Source organism: Syngnathoides biaculeatus, chromosome 17 (genome assembly GCF_019802595.1).
Source record: "Syngnathoides biaculeatus isolate LvHL_M chromosome 17, ASM1980259v1, whole genome shotgun sequence".
Classification (NCBI taxonomy): domain Eukaryota; kingdom Metazoa; phylum Chordata; class Actinopteri; order Syngnathiformes; family Syngnathidae; genus Syngnathoides; species Syngnathoides biaculeatus.
Genome location: NC_084656.1, coordinates 10,923,900 through 10,948,247, shown reverse-complemented (window position 1 = coordinate 10,948,247; position 24,348 = coordinate 10,923,900). Strand labels below are relative to the sequence as shown.

The following is a 24,348-nucleotide window of genomic DNA, read 5'->3' as shown; positions in this document are numbered from 1 at the left end:
GCGCTGACTCCCGAAACACAAGTCCACAGTCCTCATGCCATAAGAGCGGATAGGGGAGCCATTAGCGGACAGTATGGGTGGCCCATGAGTCCCGTCAGCGGCGTCCTCCGCAGTGGCCGTCAGGACGCTCCTCTGGGCACCGGTGTCGCAAAGGAATTTGCGCCCGGAAAGGTTGTCCTTGACGAACAGCAGCCGGCTCTTCGCGCCCACGCTCACGGCCGCTGCGAAGCGTGGGCGTTGGTGTTTCCCGACGCGTCATTGTTGCAAGGGGCGCGGCACCTCTTCGCTTTCGCACCGAAACGGGCATGGAAGTAGCACAAGCCTGTGCCAGCACGGCCGTCGGTGGCGATGGGGCCCCTGCTGGATGCCGCCCCTGCGCCCGGAGGCGAGTAACTGCGCGTCGCGGCCAGCGTCTCAGGGGAGAAGCGCTGGGTTGCCAGGAAGAAATGGTCGGCCTCCTCGGCCAGGGCCCGGGGCTCAGTGACAGTACTGTTCACGAGCGCCGTGTGAACATGCGGTGGCATATGCCTGAGAAACAGTTCCATGAAAATGAAATTGGGCTCTTCCGTGCCCAACAGGTTTAGCATCATTTCCATGAGTTCGGAAGGTTTGCTGTCCCCCAGTCCATTAATAGCCAACAGACGTCGGGCACGCTCCGGCCGTGAAAGCTCAAAAACCTTGAGAAGGTGAGCCTTGATCCCAGCATACTTATCTCGGGCCGGGGGAGAGGTGATGAAGTTCACTGCTCTGGCCGCCGTTGAGCTCCCGAGTGCTGAGACAACGTGGTAGTAACGCGTGGAATCATCTGAGATCCCGCGGAGGGCGAACTGAGCCTCCGTCTGTGCGAACCACGCTGCCGCGGACGTCTCCCAAGACTCCGGCAATTTGAGGATGGCGGTTGCCATGTTCGTTTCAGTCTCGAAAACGCCGGGACTGACGTCGGGGTCACCAGTGTAGCGCCGGAGAAAAGGAGTCGGTGGCGGAGTGTCGGACACAGGAACAGAACTTGCTTTATTGTTCGATATCAAAACACTACTCGCATAACGGCGGGAACTCTGTTAACCTTTACTCCGGAAGCGCAACAACAAAAACAGTCCGTGCGGAACCCCTCACCCCAACTCGAGGTCTCGCGGGTGAATTATGTAAACACCACAAACATATCCACTTTTAGCGTGCCAGCATTTGAATAATTCTCATTAGAAATAATATATCAATTCTGTACAAAGCATGATTTAATTTTAAGCACTAGACACTTGTCATTCTTAAGTTCCGTCTCAGCTCTTCTGGATTTACATTTGCACTCTCTATTTATTAGCATTACTTGTCTTTGAATCTTCTTTGAAACTCTACACCAAAATAGTAACCTTTGTACATGGACATTGAAACAGATGACAACAATTCCACACAGTGCAATTCCCAGGCACACAAATATGACCTGCAGTGCAAACGACACAAATGTACGACGAAAGCGATCACGTTGCACAACACGGTGCCGACGCAGCTTTTCTCAATCTGCATGATGAGGTGAAATGGTGCAGTGAGTCAGCTCAGAGGGCCACAACAAAAAGAGTCTTTAATCTTCTCATCCTTCTCCAACCATGCAAATTTGGTGGACACAAACATTCAGCTAATGCGTGCGAAGGACGATCGAGCAGTTGCCATTTGTTCCAGCATCACGGTTGGCTGCCTTTCGTGTTCACGCCTCTGTGCCAAATGTAATATTCAGTGTTTTTGCTTTATGACATAGAGGGAAAAATATGATTGGAGTGACTTTGGATGGAAACAACAGCAAAGAAAAAAAGTTGGGCAAAGAATCCAGGGTGACAAACTAATAAGAAATGTTCTTATCTGTCTCCATTAGAAACAACTAATGAGTGTGTCAATGAAAAATGATGAATGATGATGATTAGCTGTTGACTATAGTCACTTGCAAAATTCTGAGTTAGATTAAACGGCATCCAAAACAATAATAACATGAATATTAACAATTCTACTTTGGACATGACAGCACAGGGTGGGAAACGCAGAGTTGATTATGACACAATATTCTTCCGATACTTTCCAGTGATACAGACAGTATCATAATACACTGATGATTAATACCGTATAGTGAAACAAAATCATGTATAGTAAATGACAATATCCATTTAACCAAAGAAAGGAAAACTTATGTAAACTTTTTGTTTTATGTAAGTCAAATGTCTTCAACTGTGAACAAAGATGACCATATCCAAGGATTAGGCTGCTTTTGTCTTTACGTATATCGTATTATATCATAGACTGTGTGTACAAATCAATTCTGTATGTATTTAACTGGGCGGCATGGTGGATCAGCTGGTAAAGCGTTGGCCTCACAGTTCTGAGATCCCGGGTTCGATTTTGGACCCGCCTGTGTGGAGTTTGCATGTTCTCCCCATGCCTGCGTGGGTTTTCTCTGGTCACTCCGGTTTCCTCGCACATCCCAGAAACATGCAACATTAATTGGACACTCTAATTTGCCCCTAGGTGTGATTGTGAGTGTGACTGTTGTCTGTCTTCATGTGCCCTGCGATCGGCTGGCAACCAGTTCAGGGTGTACCCCGCCTCCCGCCCGTTGATAGCTGGGATAGGCACCAGCACTCCCCGCGACCCTTGTGAGGATAAGTGGCAAAGAAAATGGATGGATGGATGGATGCAAAGATGGCAGCAATAAAGAAAACATTTTTTTTTAACGTCATCTGCCCGTACTTATTATAGTTGTCATTCTTATCGCTGCAGACACAGGATGTCTGCTCACCTGTTTTCGAGGTTTGGCCCTGTAATATTTAATATAAAAATATTAAAGGATGTCAGCTGAACAGACTGCTTAGGCACTGCTCTTTTGGTTACCAACAACGCTCAACTCAACTCAGCAGTTAGCGCTTCAATCTCTGTGTGAAAAATAGCCAAATCAGAATTTGGGTGATTACACTTACGATGTATTCTATTTTCCAAATGTGATGAATGTGTTTATTTGGGGGGATGATAATTGGGGTTCGACCTCTATTTGAGGAAATTTAGCATGTCGAGGTTCCCCACCATAACTACTATGTTATATGTAGCTCACCTATCATCAACATCGCTTATTCCCACGACTGCCATTTCCTATTATTTGGCCTGTTATCTCTCCATGTGGGTTGCGCGGTGCGTCTCGTCGTGCACTGTGTTTGCTCAGCTTTAGTCTGATTAATGGCAAGTCAACAAGGCCATAAAAAATGAGACAGACCACTGCGGGGCATAAAAAATGAGACAGACCACTGCGAAAAAACACAGCGGACGGGTGACTATAATCGTGCTATTGGTGGCACTGGAGAGAGATCAAATGTCATCCTGTTAAAACGCCACGCTGTCATTCGTAAGAACGAGGTGACCCGTGACTAAATCCTCAATGTGCAAGTGCGCACTAACTTGAGCTGATATGATTCATGACTGTCTGAGCAGTACGATGATGCGTCCAGGGACTGCAATATCACCATCCAGTGCATCTTACGGGTTTAAGGAAGCCAAATAAAAGCCTTTTCAAGACCTTATTAAGGTCACTTCTATCCAAGTTAGTTATCCAATTGAGTTCATCCTTTGGGGCTTGCTGAACTGACCTTGCTCAGAAAAGCTAATATTCATTCATTCATTTTCTGAGCTGCTTATCCTCGTGAGAGCAGCGCCATGGTGCAACGACTGGTTAGAGCGTCTGCCGCATATTTCTGAGGACTGGGGCTCCAATCCCAGCCCCGCTTCTGTGCAGTTTCCATGTGTCCATGTGTCTCCCCGTGCCTGTGTGGGTTTTCTCCGGGCACTCCAGTTTTCTCCCACATCCCAAAAACATGGATTAATTGGAGATTCTAAATTGCCCCTACGTGTGATTGTGAGTGTGAACTGTTGTTTGTTTCTATGCGCCGTGCAATTGGCTGACAACCAGTTCAGGGTGTACCTCACCTCCTGCCTGAAGATTGCTGGAATAAGATACGGCACTCCCGCAACCCTTGTGAGGATAAGCGGCTCAGCAAATGGATGGATGAGTGGATGATTTCAGGCCTCTTCACAGTAAAATTTGTGACCGAGTTTAATTGGTATGACTAATATTTACTGATACGTCATAGGGCCAGTAATACATCCCAAATAATAGAAAACGTTGGTTTGGCAAAATGTGTCCCTTTTATGTCTGTCATCCATTTTTGGAATGACTGTGCAAGAGAGGGGGAAAAAGCAAGAGAAGGCTCTCTCCTATTTCTCTAAGGAAACATAAGATACCTTAGATGTGTGAATAATGCAAGTTGTTCTAGTGTACAACTGCCGACATGAACTGTTTTTTTAGAACTGCCGACATGAACTGTTTTTCACCCCTTGGCAATTGGGAAAAGAATGAGAGCAGGTAGAAAGAAACAGGAGAAGAAGCAGTAGTAAGGGGCATGGTGAAGCTGTGAGGCGTATGGCGAGTATGGTTCATGCGTGGAAATTCAGTGATCCATCAAAGAGAAGACGAGCCTCGCAGTAACTTCCCATCCATCTCTCTCTCTTTCTCTCTCGCTCTCTCTCTCTCCATCTCTCTGTCTTGACAGAATGTGTCCTGGGGCAAGCAGTACTCATACGCCCTCTTCAAAGCCATGAGTCACATGCTGTGCATTGGCTACGGCGCCCGGGCGCCAGTGAGCATGTCGGACCTGTGGATCACAATGCTGAGCATGATTGTGGGCGCCACATGCTACGCCATGTTCGTGGGACACGCCACGGCACTCATCCAGTCGTTGGACTCTTCACGACGGCAGTACCAAGAGAAGGTAAGGGGGAAATCGCCCCTTACAGGAGGCATCTTTGATCAAAATTTGGGAAGGGTCCGGTGGCAAAGGATTTCTCAGAGCAAAAGTACAAGTATTAACTTGCATTGCCGACCCATCCTTCCATCACGCCATCATTCTCTGTAGGACCACGAGTGTTCTGGAGCCTATCCTTGCTAATTTTGGACGAGCAGGTCAACAGCCAATCGCAGGGCACATACTGTAAAAACAACCAAGCATTCACATCCACACGTTGGAAAATTAGCCTACTGCAATATGCCAACCCCCCCACAGGAAGGTCAGACCCCAGATTTGAACACACAACCGCTGAAATGGTCACTGCCCTGCTACCCTGCCACAAAGCCAATCCGGTGGGACCTTAATTTTTCTTTTCACATTTGTGGTATACCAAATACAATGTTTGGCTTTCCATGAATAATCAGAATCAGAGTCAGCTTTATTAGCCAAGTGTGTAAAAACATACAAGGAATTTTTCTCCGGCAGTCGGTGCTGCGCTCGTACGACATACCTAACAAAAACAACAAAGCAACAACAACAAAGAACAAGAGAAATTTCTATTTATACGAACTATTCCTTATGAGAATCATGCAACATGTAAAATCTTCTTTATTTAGAACAAGCTTGTCCACGTGAATAAATAAATATATTGAGCTTACATTAAAAAAAGAAAGTACGTTTAAAAAAAATAAATAAATTAACAGGCACAAACACGTCAGGTCTACATTTCATGAAGTACAAATGGTATTTTGATTTAAATCAAAAAAGGCTGACAAACAATTTGAAAGCAGCAAAGGCATCTCAGATCCAACGTTTCAAGTAACGCTGAAGGGAAAAATGAAGACTATTCAAGTACATAAGAAGAAGTAACTGCATGTTTCAAGTAAATAAATCATTTTGTTTATCTTTGAGTACAGTCTGTGATCTGCAATGGCTTTGATTTGATAACAACTCGGTCCTGAAAATGTGGGGTCTTTAATCCACATGTGGTTGAGATGTTATCACCTTGTAAAATGTCCTCCAAATGTCCACCTCGGGACCTAAGACAGTTCTGAATGTGGCTTGTGAAATTGCCAATAACACCGACATGGTCTTCCCTTGGAATCTTGGCTGCAATTTCTGTCTTCAAGCCCCTGATTGTCTGGGACTTGTTCTCCTTGACGTGGTCTTTTAAATAGCCCCACACGGAAGCGATTTGGTGGGTTTGGGTGAGGTGAATCCAGGACCCACTCTGGATCAAATCTCCTCCTGATTATGTCCCCACAGATTTAAACAACACGGTCTGAAAATAGGTCTCCAGGCAAAATTTTGCTCAGTTGTCCAATGCATTTTCAGAAAAAAATACAATTCAAAATTAATTGTGTTATTAATAACAATTACATTACGTGTAGTATCATTTTGGGTCACTATTGTTGATCACAATATTGATAATTTAGACCCTGTAATCACCCACAACGGAGAGGGAAAGATTCCAGTACACAAACGTTCTTCTTCTCGTCCACTTCACTCATAGTTACTTCCTATCTATGGTTTTTTTCCCCCTTCTTATCATGTATGAATGGTTATTATCCCGCGTTCCCAGTCAGGCTGCCATCTGGCAATTCCCGGAACACGGGGATGTTCCGGATGTCCTTTGAGCTCTCACGCAAAAATCAGATAACCCCGGCAACTCCTTTAAAAGCTACGTTGTTCAATATACGTATGTAGCGCTGTCGTGCAGGGATTATACTGTAGTCGTGTATGGATTGGAGATTATGATTTAATGATGATAAAAAAAAAGGAAAGACTTGGCCCTTTAATAGATGGCCCAACAAGTGTACATTTACCTCACAAACAGTACAGCAGAATAATGCAATCACTGCAATCTCTCCTGATAATAATACGACAATAATACGATAATTTAATTTTATTGTTATTATTATGTTATTATTACATTCAATAAACACTTTTATATCAGACGGCACAGTGAATGACTAATCAGCACATCTGCCTCACAGTTCTGAGGACCAAAATTGACTCTAGGCATGAATTTGAGTGCGAATGGTTCTTTGTTTATACGCTATGTGTCCTGCCATTGGCTGGCAACCACGCCCCAAGTGAGGATAAGCAATCTGGAAAATTGGTGGATTTTCAAAACAATGTTTAGAAATAGTTATTTCAATAAAACAGTAATGTCCAAATTGACTTTATTGTCATTACTTGGGAAGGTGGCTTAACTGACAATTTGTGGAACATATATTTAACAAATCTCACCATAAGTGATCATCAATATGAATATGGGAAACGGCTTTATTTTTGTGGGGCCCTTACCCTGTACTCCCATAGAATAAATTGCGCATTGGTTGGCCCATCAGTGGCATGGTGCATTCTAGTGAGTGTTAATGAAAGCGGATCGCCCAAAGCAAGCATTGAAAGTCACTGAATTAGTGACAATGACGTGCTTTTCGCCGAGCGTGGATGTACATCTGCTCAACAGCAAATCTCCTTTTTCCACTTTTCAATTTTATCCTCCTGATGTCTCTTTCTGGGGTTTGAACTGACACTTTTAGAGGGGCCGCGAAGACCTCGATTTACATTGATAATGTAGCAGCGCGTATCACTGGGGTGTCATTCTGTCTACCTGCAGAAATGGATAAAAATGTGCTCAATATTCACTCACTTGTAATAGTCAGAGTTCTTTTTCAATGTGTGAAATTTGGGGATTAACATGAGGCTTATATTCAGACACCTATTAGGTGGAGCTAAATACTTGTCATCATTGATCACGATATGGCCCAAATTTTGTGAGATTCACTGCCAAAATGTGAGCGTAAAGTGTGAAAATTAAATTGATATAGCATTTGTAATCATTTGCATAATTTGTCTTTTTAAATTGATTTTTAAAATCACATAAAGAGAGAGAAATTGTTTTTGGAGTCTAAAAAAAGTTGACTTTTTGGGGAACATTTTTGTGTGAAATCACCTGCCGAAAACCTTTTTTTTTTTAAATTTAAATTAGAGTAAAACAGAATAACTTTAATATTTAGAAAATTAACTCCTCGATTTTTTATTTTTTTTTTTATCCTGCTACTCAAACCTACTTCTCTGCCTGATAAGTTTCATCTTAACGGATCCACCAATAAGCTTGTATGGGCCAAAATTTTATGGGTTTCTCCAAGTAGATACATCAAAATAACTGTGACCCCTTAAATGGAATCTCTTCCTCCAAAAGCAGTAGAATATTTCATATACCTTAGTAATTCATCGTTTTTGCATGAATGTCTTTGTTATGGAGGATAACCACTGGTTAGCACATCTCCCTCACAGTTCTGAGGACTGCGATTCAAATCCTGGCCCTGCCTATGTGGAGTTTTCATGTTCTTCCCATGCCTGTGTGGGTTTTCTCTGGGTACTCCTGTTTTCCTCCCACATTCCAAAAACATGCATGGTCGGGTAATTGGAGACTTTAAATTGCCCAAAAGTCTGATTGTATCTGCAAATGCCCTTCGGCTCCATGACGCCCGCGATCTTATTAGGATAAAACAGAACAGAAAATGCATGGATGTATCCACCAGTATCTCGGTGATGGGGTCATGCCCAGCATCTCTTCTCGGATGATTGTGTTGCCCCACCTTGGCCATTCGAGTTCAAATGGACATCCCAAGCCACATTCCAACCTGTGCCACATGCGCCAAATAAATTCGCCCCCTCCCCATCCGATAAACAATGTACAGAGCGCTTATCAAATGTCTGCAGCCGGGAGAGAGGAATCGCTGAGGGACAGCTCGTGAGTCTTTTTATCCTGCACCACTTTCAAGTAACGGGCCATGCTTGTGTCAGATTTGCTAATGCCTTTTATTTTTTCATTTTTTTGTGTGTGTGTTATGTTGTGGTGGTGGTTTTTTTTTGTTTGTTTGTTTAAGCTTGACCTTCATTCAAAGACAATTATATGAACCTCTACTTAAACAATGGCCTGAATTGAAAGTCCGTTTTGTGAGCCACTGCACGACCAATGGCCTGTGGCCAGAATTGAAAGCCATTTATGAGGCCATAGTTCAAAGACATTGTCTTTTGTGAACCCCTACATTCCAAACGGCCTGAATTGAAAGTCATTAAGTTGAAGCACCACACTCTCAATGGCCAATGAGCAAAGAAACCAAGACTTTCAAAATCTCTTTCAAAGTCCCATTTTTTGTCGTTGTTTTTACCATCGATATGAAGAGCAAGCAATGTAACCTGAATATGTCAATGGGATGTTGCATGTAGCTCACTACTTCCCATTTAGATCATGGCATGGCTGCCCATCAGCATTGAGCTTGATGCCAGCTTGAAATAATGGCAAGTGCAACCTTGGATTGACGGCACCCCGGGGGCGGCTACTCGGTTTTTTCAACTCCTCCACACCGCCACATGATTTCCCTTCTTATGACCCCTCCCTCCCACATACACAGGACGAAGCCCTTAAAATGCTGTAAGATTGCAAGCATCTTTTTCCAGTCAAATCAACACAGACTTTTTATTATTATTTATTAGCGCCCATCAATGGATCAACTGAAGTTCATGTGCATCTGTTTTTGTTGACAGTACAAGCAAGTGGAGCAATACATGTCCTTCCACAAGCTTCCGGCAGACATGCGCCAAAAGATCCACGACTACTACGAGCACCGCTACCAGGGCAAGATCTTCGACGAGGACAACATTCTTAGCGAGCTCAATGATCCACTCAAAGAGGTGAGAAATAAAGTTACTTTGGAGAAAGAATTGATTCTGAGGGACATGAAATTTGAGAAGCGTGTCTATCATAAGTAGACCTGAAAACCCATACTGAGAATCCACATGTTAAAAAACAGTAAGTCTTCCATCTTGCTTTGAAGCTGACATTTTCAGGTATCGTTTCCAAAGGTCCTTCAAATACAGAGTAATCATAGAGATTTTGTCCAATTGCAACGAAGTTTGAACCACATAAACCATATTACGCTGACTTCCCAATTACGAGCGGGGTGAGAGAACCCGAGCGCTCTTGAAAATACTTTACTTCTTCATCATTAATCTCAGACCAAATCATTTTGAGGGATTTCCCATATGATAAACCCCTTGATATTTGTGGGGGATTGGAGCCAAGCTCTGCCACAAATAGCGAAAATATGTGAGTAAAATTTCGTCTCAGCCCTAAAAATGTTTTTTTTTTATTATTAATTTGTATTGAATATTATGAACCACAAATCTACCACAAACAATGATGCATAGATATTTTACTAACACAACCATGAAACACAAAAAATGCATACCTAAAAAATGAAAGGAGACACTAAGTCGGCCCGTTTTGGGGTCGTTTTTCTTATTTCCAGGGGTCGTTTCAAAGTGGATCTGTCCTTGAGAGTTCGTCTCATTCCTCCCAAACGAGACCCACATAGACATGACAGATTATTAACAGAAAATTGCTCTCCATTTCTGTTTTACCGTTTCGTGCCGGCGACGCATGGCGGCAAAGTTTGCCCCCGGTTTTTATATTTCTGAGGGAAAATCTCGTTTTCTTAATCATTTTGTGCGATTAATTTTTTTCCATCCAAAAAAAGCATTGTGGAATTGGTTCTCCATTGATATATATTTTTTAAATCCATGGTGAGCATGAACACACAGGAACTGAAAATGTACAGTATGTCAACATTTACAAGTTTGACATTAACAACAGCGCTCTCCTTTGTTTAATATTGGCAGAAATCAATGATATTCAGATACCTGCACGCATCAGTCCTATTGAAATTGGTATTTGAAGCCATTGATCAGTTTCCTACTTTGCAACTCCTCACATCCGCAGAATTACATGAGTAATTACACTCTGAAGATATAAGTGAGAAGCATCATAAAAGCATGCGAGCGTGGCATTCGTGACTGTTTCGCACGCACAGCCATTAAGCGCGCTCGCTTGGAGGGGCGAACACCGCAGATCCCAGACACTCACGGCAGAGGAAGGACGCACAGGGGATTTATGGTTATTACCTACAATGCGGAAAATCCTTACAGGCTTTTTTGTCCACTATGCAAAGTAGGCAAAATCTGCCTGGCGACAGCGTCACACATTAAAATCTGGCCCGTGAGACTGGCAAATGAAGACAAAAATACACATCATTAATTCGCTGTGAAACACTTGATTTTATGGATGTGCCCAGTTCGAACATCCCTGGCAGGGAATTTTAGCAGTGAGGATTCTCTTGCCCCGGTGAAATGTATCTAATCTAGACTTTCCGTAGTAACATTCCAAGGGTGTCGGATCGTTTGCTGACGGCCACCTGCCCGTTGTTGGCGCTTTGGCTCCCCAGCCAAATTTGGAAGGAAGCCTGGGGTAGATGGGGAGAGGGGGTCGGGAGGTCACAGTGGGACCGAGGATCCTCTCCACTCAGCAGACGACGCGGAGAATCTGGCATGGCGTTTTATCGCAAGATTAAAGCGCCGCCGCCGACATTGCTGGCTCCACAGAGTGTGACCACCTGGGAAGCATCAAAACCGCAAAGATCTTAATATTATGAATAAGTATCAAAAATACAGTGTTAATGTGACGATACATTCTTTTTCTATTGTATGTATTTTGCATTTCCTCTTTCCCAAGGCACTGGTTTGCTTCGAAGCTGGTCAAACTATTCAAACTGTCAGCTGTTCATATTCAGTACTCAAGTCTGACAACGTACTGCGACTGTGTGGGTTAAATGGCTGAAACTCAATTCCATGGAATTTTGTCTTCTTCTGACAACAACTAATTTACTGTACACTACTTTTTCTTTATTGTCAGAACTTTCCATATTGTTTTCCGATATGTAACTTTCCTCAAGTAACAAAATGAAATGAAGCTCTAATTTCACTGAGCTTTTCTCTTACTGTTACGATTTTCTGAGGAAACGCTAGCCGCTAACTGTCCTGAAAACATTCCATTGATAGGATGAGTACTACAAACCGACGCAGCAGCTTCGCCAGCCATATCGTCAGCTGGGTGACAAACTAATCTTTGACTAATGTGTTCAAGCGCATTATATAACCTAATATGGTGCTGGATCAATTCCCTTGCATGTGACACATCTTTAAATAGGTAAATATTGTATACGCAAAGATAGTGCCAAGAGGCCTCCTTGAAGCATGAAAACTGTTTACTATCCGAGTGAGGTCATCGCCCCTGGCACCTTCCAGAGTTAGCCCCAGAGGTTACTTAGCTCTCTTTTAATGTCCCATTATGCCCCAAGGGTGGCAAAAGGGAGATGAGGGAGTAAACCCCACGGCACCTGCTAACCAACTTTCAATCTGTGCCCCGTTGGAGGGGAAAGGAAAACAAACACCTAATCTCCAGCTGGGCCAGAGGGTCCGAGATGATGGGGCAAAACTCATCAAGATCTGACAGCAGTGCCAAAAATGTTCTTCTCAGCAGTACTTAGTGCTTTTAGGGATAAAGCGGCAATATGCGTCCAATTCATTTTGTGCTGGCTTATAATAGCAGCTGGAGTGGCAAGTGTTTTTCCAAGTGTTTTCTTCCTGCCGGAATCTCTCTTGGGATCTCATTTGTCGCACGTCCCTGTTTTTGTTTTGTCCGCCAGGAAATTGTCAACTTCAACTGCCGCAAGCTGGTGGCTACGATGCCACTATTTGCCAATGCCGACCCGAACTTTGTGACGGGGATGCTGAGCAAGCTAAAGTTTGAGGTGTTCCAGCCCAACGACTACATCATCCGCGAGGGCACCGTCGGCAAGAAGATGTACTTCATCCAGCACGGCGTTGCCAGCGTCATCACCAAGTTCAACAAGGAGATGAAGCTGACTGACGGCTCCTACTTCGGAGGTAAGATCAAGTCTTTGGGCTTTCTATCATGCTGCTGGTTACGTGATCCTGAAGGGATTTTAAATTTACAGTAAACCGAGAGCTGCCATGAAATGACATGGCTCTAATTTGAAATTATTTGTCACAAAGACATCTTCTGACCTTGACTGTCTTTGGATCATTCAATCATTGATGATGCAGTCAATAACCATTTTACGTCAGTTATTTGAGGCAGCTCCTTGATTGGAGTTCATTGTTATATTTCACATTCCTGCAGTGACCTCGTGGAGATTCATTCACGCTGTGCATGTCGTCAGTCGCCAGGTCTTGGTGAATGTTGAACATGTAATATTCAGTGACTGTATATATGTACATCAATCATTATTTACAGTACATCACTGGTCAGCGGTTGTGACTTTTTAAAGGCTCAAAATGTAAGACTATTTGGCAAAATGGCTTATTTTGGAAGCTATACTGTTGGAAATAGGTCCGATGTCAGTAAAAAAAAAAAAAAGTATCAGATGGGACTGGATCTAAATTCCCAGATTTTGCCACTCTTATATAATCAATCCATTCCACGCTGCGCTCTCGCGCTTTAGTCCAGCAGCACCCGGGTCGCATGCAGAACCCACATGATCGTCCCAACTCATTGCTAAGGTGCTAACGCAGTAACAAGGAGTAAAAAGGAATGTTGTTGTTTAAAGTATTTTAATGACACACCAGTTGATGTTCACTATAAAATAAAGACGTATGACCAAAGAATGACATCTTATTGAATGTTTGAATACATGAGACATTTGTTTCTTTCTTTGTTTTTAATCGCTAGCTCAAAGCTAACACACAATGGCATAAAAACACAAATGACACGCTAACAAAAATTAGTATTGAACTTGTTTCACTTTTCACTCTTCAAATAATGATTATTCATGCAGAAATGTTGAATAAAGACAGACAAATGCGCAATATAATAATACTCTCTGGGATATATTCGTCAAACTCTGTAAAACGAGTTATATTAACAATATTCAAGTGTGACGTCTTCTACTTTCTTTGTCCCAACAAGTGCAGGTGTAGCTCAATGTGTGCACCACACTGCCCCACAGAGGTCAGAACGTGCACAGCAGTAATAGTGACCGAACAAGGCACACACAGACAGCGAAGCACCCCGACCTTCACTATGTTTACATCATCTCTACATTGTTTCTGCGCTGCCTTACTCACCACACTCATGGTTAGGCATTATATAGTTTTTGTACATACTGACGCACGTTGACTTGCGCCTGGGGCTGCGCGTTGTTTGCCTCTTGAAGTCAAATTAATGCAGATTCTCATTAAGCAGCACTGGCCGCTCGTCAGCCCCGCTGCTGTTATGTAAGTGCTCATCTGGTCGCTGGAGGAGGCCAAGGCGTGGATCAGGCATCCCTGAGGACACAGAGGTTGCCCACTCCTCAGCCCCCACTCACCCCCGCCCCGACCATCACCACTACCCCCGCACAATGATACACGTTGCATAAACTCTAGCCCCTCCGCCGCCCCCACTCTATATGTTCCTGCCGCACACTCTTGGCATTGACAGAAACGGATTGGACTTTATTCTGTGGATGATCAGAAACCTCTTTGCTGTTCTCTTTATTCCCTCCACATCTCAGTATGGATATCATCAATGTTTTAAATGTCAGCTGCAACCCCGCCGCTTCTTGTTTACTCTGACAAAATCTGTGTCGTCTCAGTGTGACGGCAAAGTTTCCTATTTTAAGACGTGTCTGCATATTTTATGTTGAGTTCGACAGCCACAATAGAGGCAGGTGGAGGATTCTAAGAATACTTCCACTTTGGCGCGGTTCATGTCTCGCAGGCGGGAATCAAAGGGTGAAATTCGGTTGTCTTTTTTGGTTTTCCACCGTACGTTCAAAACTAAGGGGGTTGCTGTCATAAAGTGTCTGTTCATGTGTCAGTGTGCCGAGCTGTGGGGCTTTTCATTGAGGTTCTGCGTGGAGCAGGCATGGAAGGCAGAACAGCTCATTCAGACGAATCATCCTCTTGATATGACACCGGCGATCATGCTCGGGATATGCAACTTGTGTGTTGTAAAGGGCTTGAATAAGTGTGAGTGTGGAGAGATAAGGTGGTCTGAACTTGACATATGGAATTAACAATGATAGCAGCAGACTTTGTTCCACATCAGTTTTCTCCAGTCCACTTTTAAAAGGGACATACATATCACACATTTTCCCCACACAGAAATAATTATTTCATTATCTTAATAACATATTATCACATGCTTTTGACAAAATACCCCAAGGATCGTGAATTATGGAACATTTTACATCTTGTTTTACTCAGTCCCTATTGAGAAGGCGGCTCTCATGCAGGGTAAATATGGCCAAACACAAATATCGCTGTTTCCATTTGTATTTGCTCACCTCACGCTCATTTACCGACAACAGAGGGTAATGCAAGGCAGTTGCGATAAGAGTTTACGATTAAAAAGTGAGCGTAAATACAGTAAATTAATTGGTTGTATTTGGGGAGCAGGGAGAATTTCATCAGTAAGCTGCCAAATTACCATTGTCAGTTTGTATAACAGAATTAAATGCAGTGGACACAATGTACTGAAAACGGAATGACCACAAACCGGCAACTAAACACAAACAGGCAACAAGGCACACCTAGACAAGACATAGTGACTGGCTGGAAAGACACAAGCAGTAAGATATTAAAATGAATTAAATCATTAAATTATGATGAAAAATTTGTTTAATTATATACATGTTTAATTTATTAGTATATGATTTATACATAATAATACTATATAATGCTTTTTTATTTTTTTCAAAAGAATCTTTGGGGTGTTTTGGGCTCGAACGGATAAATGGTGTTTCCATGAATTTAATTGCTGAACGCTGATTTGAGATAGGAGTGATTAGAGTTAAAAGTGTGGTTAGAAAACGAATTCAACTCAGTGAAGTTACCGATATAAAACAAATTCCAATATATTTAGTGAGGAGATGTCAATTGCTTCTGGTTTTCTGCTATTCGTTTCAGGGCTCTTTCCTATGCTTTGATGTAGTTGCTTGAACGCGTTGGATCTTCTCCAAACTGAAGTTATTGTAAAAAAATAAAAAATAAAAAAAACTCAGCTTGATGTCACAATAGGGCAAAATTGCACACAGTTTTGGACGTACATGGCGAACGAATGAAACATTGCCTTCATTGTTTAATTTGACACTTGATAGATGGGCAGGTACTGCAGAGACCCAGCTATTAATTTCTAAACTCGCCATTAAAAAGTAAATGATCTCCTTTTAACATGTAATCCACTCTAATACCACCCGATACGAGGGTGCATTGCTGCAAGTGTGCAACGGGAGCTTATTGTGCTAAAGATTCCTCGAGAAATGCTGTCTGTTCCAATTGTACAAACTGAACTACACTATTATATAACATATACTTACTAAAGTATATACATTTATTAAAAACAAGACCGCAATACTGGTTTTCGCCATGTTGTGCCTGTAGCTAGCCACCTGCTGTTGCCCTGCTGCCCAGCTGGTAACGCCACCCGCGTGTGTGTGGATAAGCGATCCCCGAATAGGTCGTCGGTCGGGAACAGCTGGGCCAACGAAGCCAGGCACCTTCCTCGTTTTCTCTTTTTCTTCTTCCCCTGGTGATTCACACACTGCCACTGAAGCGAGGGCGAGAAGTAGTTCACCCAGTGTAAAGCTGAGTGAGGAACTAGAAGCAGCCACAGGACACCATTAGAATGCTAATGAGATGGACATGGAGGAGGACAGTAGGTCACAAAGCGACCATGGCCAGTGACGCATGGGCCTGGCACAAATGCATCACGGTCGAGAGCGAAAGCACTCTAGAGCCTACTGGAATGAATAGATTCATATAAAATTAAGTAAAATAGTGACTGGTAATTTTTCCCATTATGATTTTTTTATCATTGTTAAAATAAATAACAATATGTTAATTGTTATTATTATTATTGTTATTTACTGACTTATTTTCAGCTTCACACATGTAACTACAAACATACATATAATCCTATGAGATGCAGGTATCATACAGTGAAGAAAATAAGAACACCCTGCTATATTGTTATTGTATTTTTATATACTTAGAAATCATAGAGGGGTCTGAAATTTTCATCGTAGGTGCATGTTCACTGTGAGAGAGATAATCGAAAAAGAAAAATCCAGAAATCACAATGTATGATTTTTTTAACCAGTTATTTGTGTAATACAGCTGCAAATAATTATTTGAACACCTGTCTATCAGCAAGAATTCTGACCCTCAAAGACCTGTAAGTCCGCCTTTAAAAGTCCACCTCCACTCCATGTATTATCCTGAATCAGATGCACCTGTGTGAGGTTGTTAGCTGCATAAAGACACCTCTCCACCCCAGACAATCAGTAAGACTCAAACTTGTAACATGACCAAGACCAAAGAGCTGTCCAAAGACACCAGAGACAAAATTGTACAACTCCACACGGCTGGAAAGTGGTATGGAGAAATTGCCAAACAGCTTGGTTAAAAAAGGTCCACTGCTGGAGCAATCATTAGAAAATGGAAGAAGCGAAACATGACGGTCAATTTGAATTGAAGTGGAGCCCCATACAAGATATCACCTCGTGGGGTCTCAATGATCCTTAGAAAGGTGAGGAATCAACCCAGGACTACATGACAGGACTTGGTCAATGACATGAAAAGAGCTGGTACCACCGTTTCCAAGGTGCCTGTTGGTAATACACCAAGACGTTATGGTTTGAAATCATACATGGCATGGAAGGTTCCCCTGCTGAAACCGGCACATGTCAAGGCCCGTCTTAAGTTTGCCAATGACCATTTGGATGATCCAGAGGAGTCATGGGAAAAGTTTTGTGGTCCGATGAGACCAAAATGGAACTTTTTGGTCATAACTTCACTAACCATGTTTGGAGGAAGATCAATGATTAGTTCCATCCCAAGAACACCATCTCTACTGTGATGCATGGGGGTGGTAGCATCATGCTTTAGGGGTGTTTTTCTGCACATGGGACAGGACGACTACTTTATATTAAGGAGAGGCTGACCGCGGCCATGTATTGTGAGATTTTGAGGAACAACCTCTTTCCCTCAGTCAGAGCATTGAAGATGGGTCGTGGCTGGGTTATTCAACATGACAACGGCCCGAAGCACACAGCCAGGAAAACCAAGGAGTGGCTCCGTAAGAAGCATATCAAGGTTCTGGCGTGTCCTAGCCAGTCTCCAGACCTAAACCCAATAGAAAATCTTTGGAAGGAGCTGAAACTCAGTGTTTCTCAGCGACTGTCTGATCTAGAGAAGATCTGTGTGGAGGAGTTGGCCAAAATCCCTCCTGCAGTGTATGCAAACCTGGTGAACAGCTACAGGAAACGCTTGTCCTCTGTAATTGCAAACAAAGGCTACTGTACCAAATATCCTCATTGGTTTCCTAGGTGTTCAAATACTTATTTGCAGCTTTATCACACAAATAAATGGTTAAAAAATCATACATTGTGATTTCTGGATTTTTCTTTCTAGATTATCTCTCTCACAGTGGACATGCACCTACAATGAAAATTTCAGACCCCTCCATGATTTCTAAGTGGGAGAACTAGCAATATAGCAGGGTGTTCAAATACTTATTTTCATCACCGTATGTGTCGACTTCGCTGTCCTCACGTTCTACACAAGACTCTCCCTAAATGTGGTGTTTGCCTTTAAGAGTCAAGCCTGGCTTATCGAGTGACATGAAAGTGAGGATGTCCAGTTGGCCAGCTGTTAACTGTCTGACGCGTTAGTTACTCTGTGGGTGGAGTGACCGTGTCATTTAAGCCAATCGGCACGTTGGCTAAGTATGTGCTTGTATTTGCTGTATTTTGTTTTCGTTTGTTCAATAAAGTGTTTGAATGAGCAACAACAGCAGTGTCCATCCTCCCTGTATCCTAACCACCTGTTATGGATTACAATTGGCTCTAACTCCCTGTGGTCAGTATTAAATTAAATTCCCATGTTTACTTTACCTTAGACAGACAGTTGTGTAACTAAAACCAGTTGTGCTATCCAGGAGTAACATTTCACTCTAACGTCCTTTATTAAATGTGAAATAATCACAAACTTTTGACATTCTCAGATTGAGACTAATTGCGGATATACATAGGTCTGGTAAAACACTATGCACAATGTACTGGAATTGTAAACAGTGAACTGTGGTATTAAGAGTGCTGACCGTATTATTATTATTATTATTATTATTATTATGAGTAGTAGCAGTAGTAGTAGTAGTAATTGTAGTAGTAGTAGTGGTAGTAGAAGTAAGAGTAGTGGGCATTGTAGTATATGATATATTACTATTATTATTATTCATCCTGCACAGACATATACATGTATACATGTATATTTTTATACTTTATATATATATATATATATATATATTATATATATATATATATATATATATATATATATATATAAATGATGTTGAGAAGATCTGCGTGATCTGTATAAATTCGGCCTCACCATTTCGTTTTTGCCTTCGCACTGTGTTCACACACCAACGTGAGAGTGTTGCTCCGACGTAGCGCACACACCCCACGCTCAGTTTCGCGACACGCTCCTGCCAAAGATCACAGCACAAGTGGTAATAAAGATTTAATCGAGCCAAAAGAAGAAGGGCTGCTTTCTGTCAGATGTAAGAACACAAATGTAGGCAAAGCCGATCGGGGCGGTGGACTGCAGTATTAAACAGAAACAAATTGAACTTTAAATCCTAGGAATTGTTTACATGCTTGATGTACAAATGAGTGAGCTGGGTCGAAGTCATTGAATGAATACAGCGCAATGAGTAGAAACTACCACTGGCTGAGTTTTCATCTTCTTTCTTGCAGTCCAATAAAAAATGGAGAATCCTCGAAATGATCATCAAACTTTGTTTTCATCATATACTTATGCTGATTTACTTGAAAGTAAGACTTAAATTTGCCTATTCAGTGTTAATTGAAATGCAGGCAAGAGCTGCAATTTTCCTTTACTTGAAATTGTTTTCCAGCCTTTCTTTTTGAGTTTACAAGCATCAAAGTAGAATTTTTAGTTAAAGGTTTAATTTTTTTCCTAGTTTGGGGGATATTTAAGTCATTGATGTCCTTTTTTTTTTAAAATGGGAACTGTTTTAAGGGTTAGATGTCGGTTTAAAAATCTAAATCAAATGTATTTCAGTTTTAAGGAATAAATTTATTCATGTTCTTGAATTGTTCCATATTAAGATCAAAATCAGCCAGATATTATTTTTTTCACCTCCACCTTGGACACTCACCCATTCTTCCCACTTCTTCCTTGCTGCTCGTGAACCATCATGCAATTGGTCGGCTTTATGCTATCTTGCGCCCCGGAAGCCAGCAACCAGCTGCGCAGCTCAACATTTATCTTTCCGTGGTGTGGAGCCATTACTTTAAATCAATCATCCTTGCTTCCATGGTGGCAAATAAACAACACTTCTGACACGTATTGTTAACAAATAATCACAGCGAGGAGTAATTATTGAGGAGAAGATGAAGGAGCCATGCCAAACATTGAGCTATCACGAAAAGTAGGAACAAAACACCAGAATAAGTGCTTTGGTGGTGCAGTATACATTTACTAGATGTCTAGCTGGAACTGTGTTACTGTGGAATATCCAACAAGTTTGCGGGTAAAATAATAATAATGGAATGCTGGGCAGCCTGTTAGAACATCCACCTCGCAACGCAGGTCCTCTACTTGTCCTGGAAGCTACTGAGAAATTTCACTGTGGTGATTAGGACCCCTAAAAATTGTATTGCACTGTTCAAAATGATAAAAAATTAAACATTATATGTAAATTTGGTGGTGGAGTCACTGATGGTTTCGTGGTACATACACCTGCCTTTGTTGCAGGTAGGATGGGATCGATTCCCGCTCAGTGATAGTGTCGATATCTGCCCGCAGATTCTAAATTAGTGTGATTGTGACTGTGACACTTGTCTGTCTCTATGTGCCCTGCGATTGGCTGGCAACCAGTTCAGGGTATACCCCGCCTCCTGCCCGATGACAGCTGGGTGAGGCCCTAGTACTCCCATGACCCTTGTGAGGAGAAATGGCTCAAAAAATAGATGGATGGATGTACACTCGTGCTTTTCATAAGACTGCAACCATAAATTGCATTTCCTTTCCCTTCTCTAAGGACTAATTTAATGTACAATTATCATGGGTACATTTATTTATATTTTGTGTACCACGTTTTAGCAAGGATGACATGCTATATGTAGGAATGCACTGACACAAACTACAGCAAAAATAAACCTTTTTTCACAAATGAACAGATAAAGGTCATTAGAATAAATGTCTAAAGCTTAGTCATGTATTTTTTTACACTTGATAAAGTAAAACATGTTTGACACTTGGATCAATAGTCATTTACAGTTTGAATGTTGAATACAGTGACAGCCAGGACGTGTTGACACGTGGGACTGAGTCAGTAAACACGCTACTGCAAAGTGGTTCATTCCCTTCATATCGCAGAGGCATGCCTTAAGACTGAAAAAGAGGCAGCGGGGTTGGTGCAATGCAGCGATGCGGTGTGATGCTTGACAGGACTAGACTGCATTGCATTCAGAGGCCATTAGCCGTGCAGCGGATGTTAAATGGTCTTAGCGCTGCTCAAGCGGCAGAATTTATTTACGCTTGACGTAAGCGTCTCCTTTTGTGCCTTCACATTGAAGGTTCATCTGGATCCTGATGTGTCACGGACATTTCGTTAAGGTGCAGCCTGCAATCAGTGCTTAAATTTGATATCACAAATCCACATAGTTATAGTTGAATCCCTCATAAATCAACACCCACACCGTAGTCTGTTTGGGATTTGAATATGAGCTGTATCATTTATTTAAAAAAAATGCTATTCTCTTGGTAGCGCTGTTACCAAATTGGTACCATGCTACTAATATGAGGCCTTGTCACAAGCAGTGATCCCGTCTAGTGTAGTCTTAATGAAGGGAAGCTTTTAATTTAATCAGTCCAGGTAAATGAAGGCTCTGATTGAGCTACCGGTTATGGTAACATCGTGCTACAAACGTTCAGAGCATTGTGGGCACGTTTGTTCATAGTCGCAACAATACGTGTGTGCGTGGAGCATTGTCACTGCTCTTGGCCAGTGTGGCAACAGACAATATGAGCAGCTACCTTTATTGAATACAGTATGAGCTGGTGATAACCGCTAGCAACTTAGATATGGCCGGAGACTTCTTTTATCTATCACCACCCGCAATTGTTCAACTGCGCACCAGCCGTGCAGTGGGATGATTTAGAAAATGTAATGATGATGATGATAATACTGTACTAACAGTGCATATAATTAATTGATTTCCTCAACAATTTGAATGGAATAAATCTAATGTCCGTAGACCTTAGACTCTGTCTGTCAGTGCCCTGATTAAATAATAAAAAATTGTGTTAGACGAGCCGGACAAGATTCAGATATGGCCTCAGTAGATGTAAGTTTAGACCAACGTTCTGACACAAAGGACACAACCTCACTGGACCGGAACGCCAAACTTGTCGCTGACTGGTCTGCCAAATTGACAAAAAAAAAAAAAAAAAAAAACAGGCGGAGCGAGGCTTGCACTTGCACAAAAATCAGGATACGCCAGGTTTTGTGCCCTGCCAGAGGTGCGCTGTCTATGAAAATAGAGCCCATGACCGCTGAAATCTGATTGGACAAAAAAAAAAAAAAAATGACATCCACATACACATGCTGTGTTGCAGCCAAGTAAAAATTTATTCAATTTGCGCAGAGTTTTAAAAATATGTATTATAGTCATCAATCTGTAACCATTTGTGTTGTGTTTGTATAAATCTTTGTTTCCTGTTACCCTGCAGAGATCTGCCTTCTCACCAAAGGCAGAAGGACGGCCAGCGTGAGAGCCGACACCTACTGCCGCCTCTTCTCGCTGTCCGTGGACCACTTCAACGAGGTTCTGGAAGAGTACCCCATGATGCGACGGGCCTTCGAGACGGTCGCCATTGACCGCTTGGATCGTATCGGTAAGGGTCCTCATCCTCTGTCCTTTTTTTGTTGTTTTTTTTTCTTTTGCCTGTCATCATGCATTTGTGTCATCTCTGGTCACACGTTTGCCGTCTTCCCTCCATGAAAGCATCGTGTCCGCCATCTTGTGCCGCATGGCCTTGTTATGCTGTCATTTGTCCTGATGAATTAACACCCGTGTTGGAACCAGCATTAATCCTTGTAAAGAACCAATCTTTATGGTTGGATTAACTGGGGAGGATGCGCATGCCGCCGTCCTGGGGGTCGGGCTAGGCGTTGACCCCGCCCACCCTCACTGGACGCCAGTGAGTGGATGGAAGCTAACCTCACATGCATGTGTTGTGTGGCCCTCTTCCCGCTCATTTGCACTCCTGGGTATGAGCAGCACCCCACCCCCGAATAAGAGGGCTTTAAACCGGGGGTGGGGAACCTCAAATACGGTGAGACCATTTGAATGCAACTCTAAAAAAAAGGCCCACACCCATTCAAACCCCAAAAATGCTCATACATAATAATAAAAATGTTGTTTATCGTTGCATCATAATTATTTCATCAATTCACTCTGGCCCTGGGAGGACTTTTGGGCCCCTAATGGGAAAAAGGTTCCCCACCCCTGCTCGAAAACAACCAGACTGAATCGAAGCCAGCTACAGGAAACAGGAAGTTGCTTCAGGTTAGAACATCCCCACTTCCCTCTCTAGGATAATCCAGTTATACAAACTCAGCCACAATCGGGATTCCTTATTTGAAAGTATGACTCTAAAGAACTTTGCCATGAAATGGTAAATAAGGTACACATTTAAAAGGGGCACATGTATGAAATGAACTGGGCAATTCATTTCTAACAGGGACGTTAATTTGCCTGTTGTGTTTTCCTTAATTCTAGAATTGGCCACCAATTGAATAGTGGCCATTTATACATTGGAACCTCGAAAGTTTGAGCATAAAACTAATGTTTCCACAGCAAATCATGGAAAGTCATCAAAGTAAAACAAATGTGCATCCAAAATATGTACAATCTTCATCTGGCCTTCACAAACTCTTTTTAAATGATCAATTGGTAGGCCCAATTAAAGAACATAATTTGGTCAAATTCCAGGTCATAAATTGTTCACATAAGCAGTATTCTCTGTTCTCTTTCGACTTACTACTGTATTAAAAAAAATACCAATTTTCAACAATAACTTCTTGGGATGTTAACATTGTTACACCACAGAAAGAGAACAGAACACATTTTGTTTTGGGACTACTTCCACTGATCACCCCCAGTACGTGACAGGGTGCCCAGGCCTACGGCTCCGCTTTATCCACGGTGCCGCTCACCCAGCTGGGCGGCTGGAGCTGGGCCCAGCGTCTCTCTCCGACCATACGCTCGTCTCAGCGTTGTTTTCCACTAATTACACGCTCACACGAGCAACCAAAGCACACTGTGTATCTGCGCATTGTCGTACGTAGCGTCTCAAAAATCGTACACCGTGATTAAAGTCTTAACATCCATTGGTGGTAAGCTGCCTTTTCAATGCTTTTTCTTTTCTTTTTTTTTTTGTGCCTATTATGTTGTCAATTTTGGAGCTGCAGTGTATATCTACCTGTTCCTGTTGCTTTTCACTGTCATGTCCATGTTTGTGCGTCCTTCAAGCGCGTCAATACACCTGATTCTGGTCTCATTACACCAAGTTAGCGTAACCGTGTCAG

General features: G+C 42.4%; 1 protein-coding gene across 1 annotated transcript in view; it reads left to right on the top strand.

Moving 5' to 3' along the window:
- LOC133491010 (potassium/sodium hyperpolarization-activated cyclic nucleotide-gated channel 1) overlaps positions 1-24,348 on the top strand; it is an 87,142-nt gene that overhangs the window by 49,628 nt on the left and 13,166 nt on the right. Inside the window, exons 4-7 of the mRNA XM_061801825.1 lie at positions 4,575-4,793; positions 9,372-9,518; positions 12,368-12,608; positions 22,488-22,652. Of these exons, the coding sequence (XP_061657809.1) occupies positions 4,575-4,793; positions 9,372-9,518; positions 12,368-12,608; positions 22,488-22,652 (772 nt within the window). The remainder of the gene's footprint in view (positions 1-4,574; positions 4,794-9,371; positions 9,519-12,367; positions 12,609-22,487; positions 22,653-24,348) is intronic.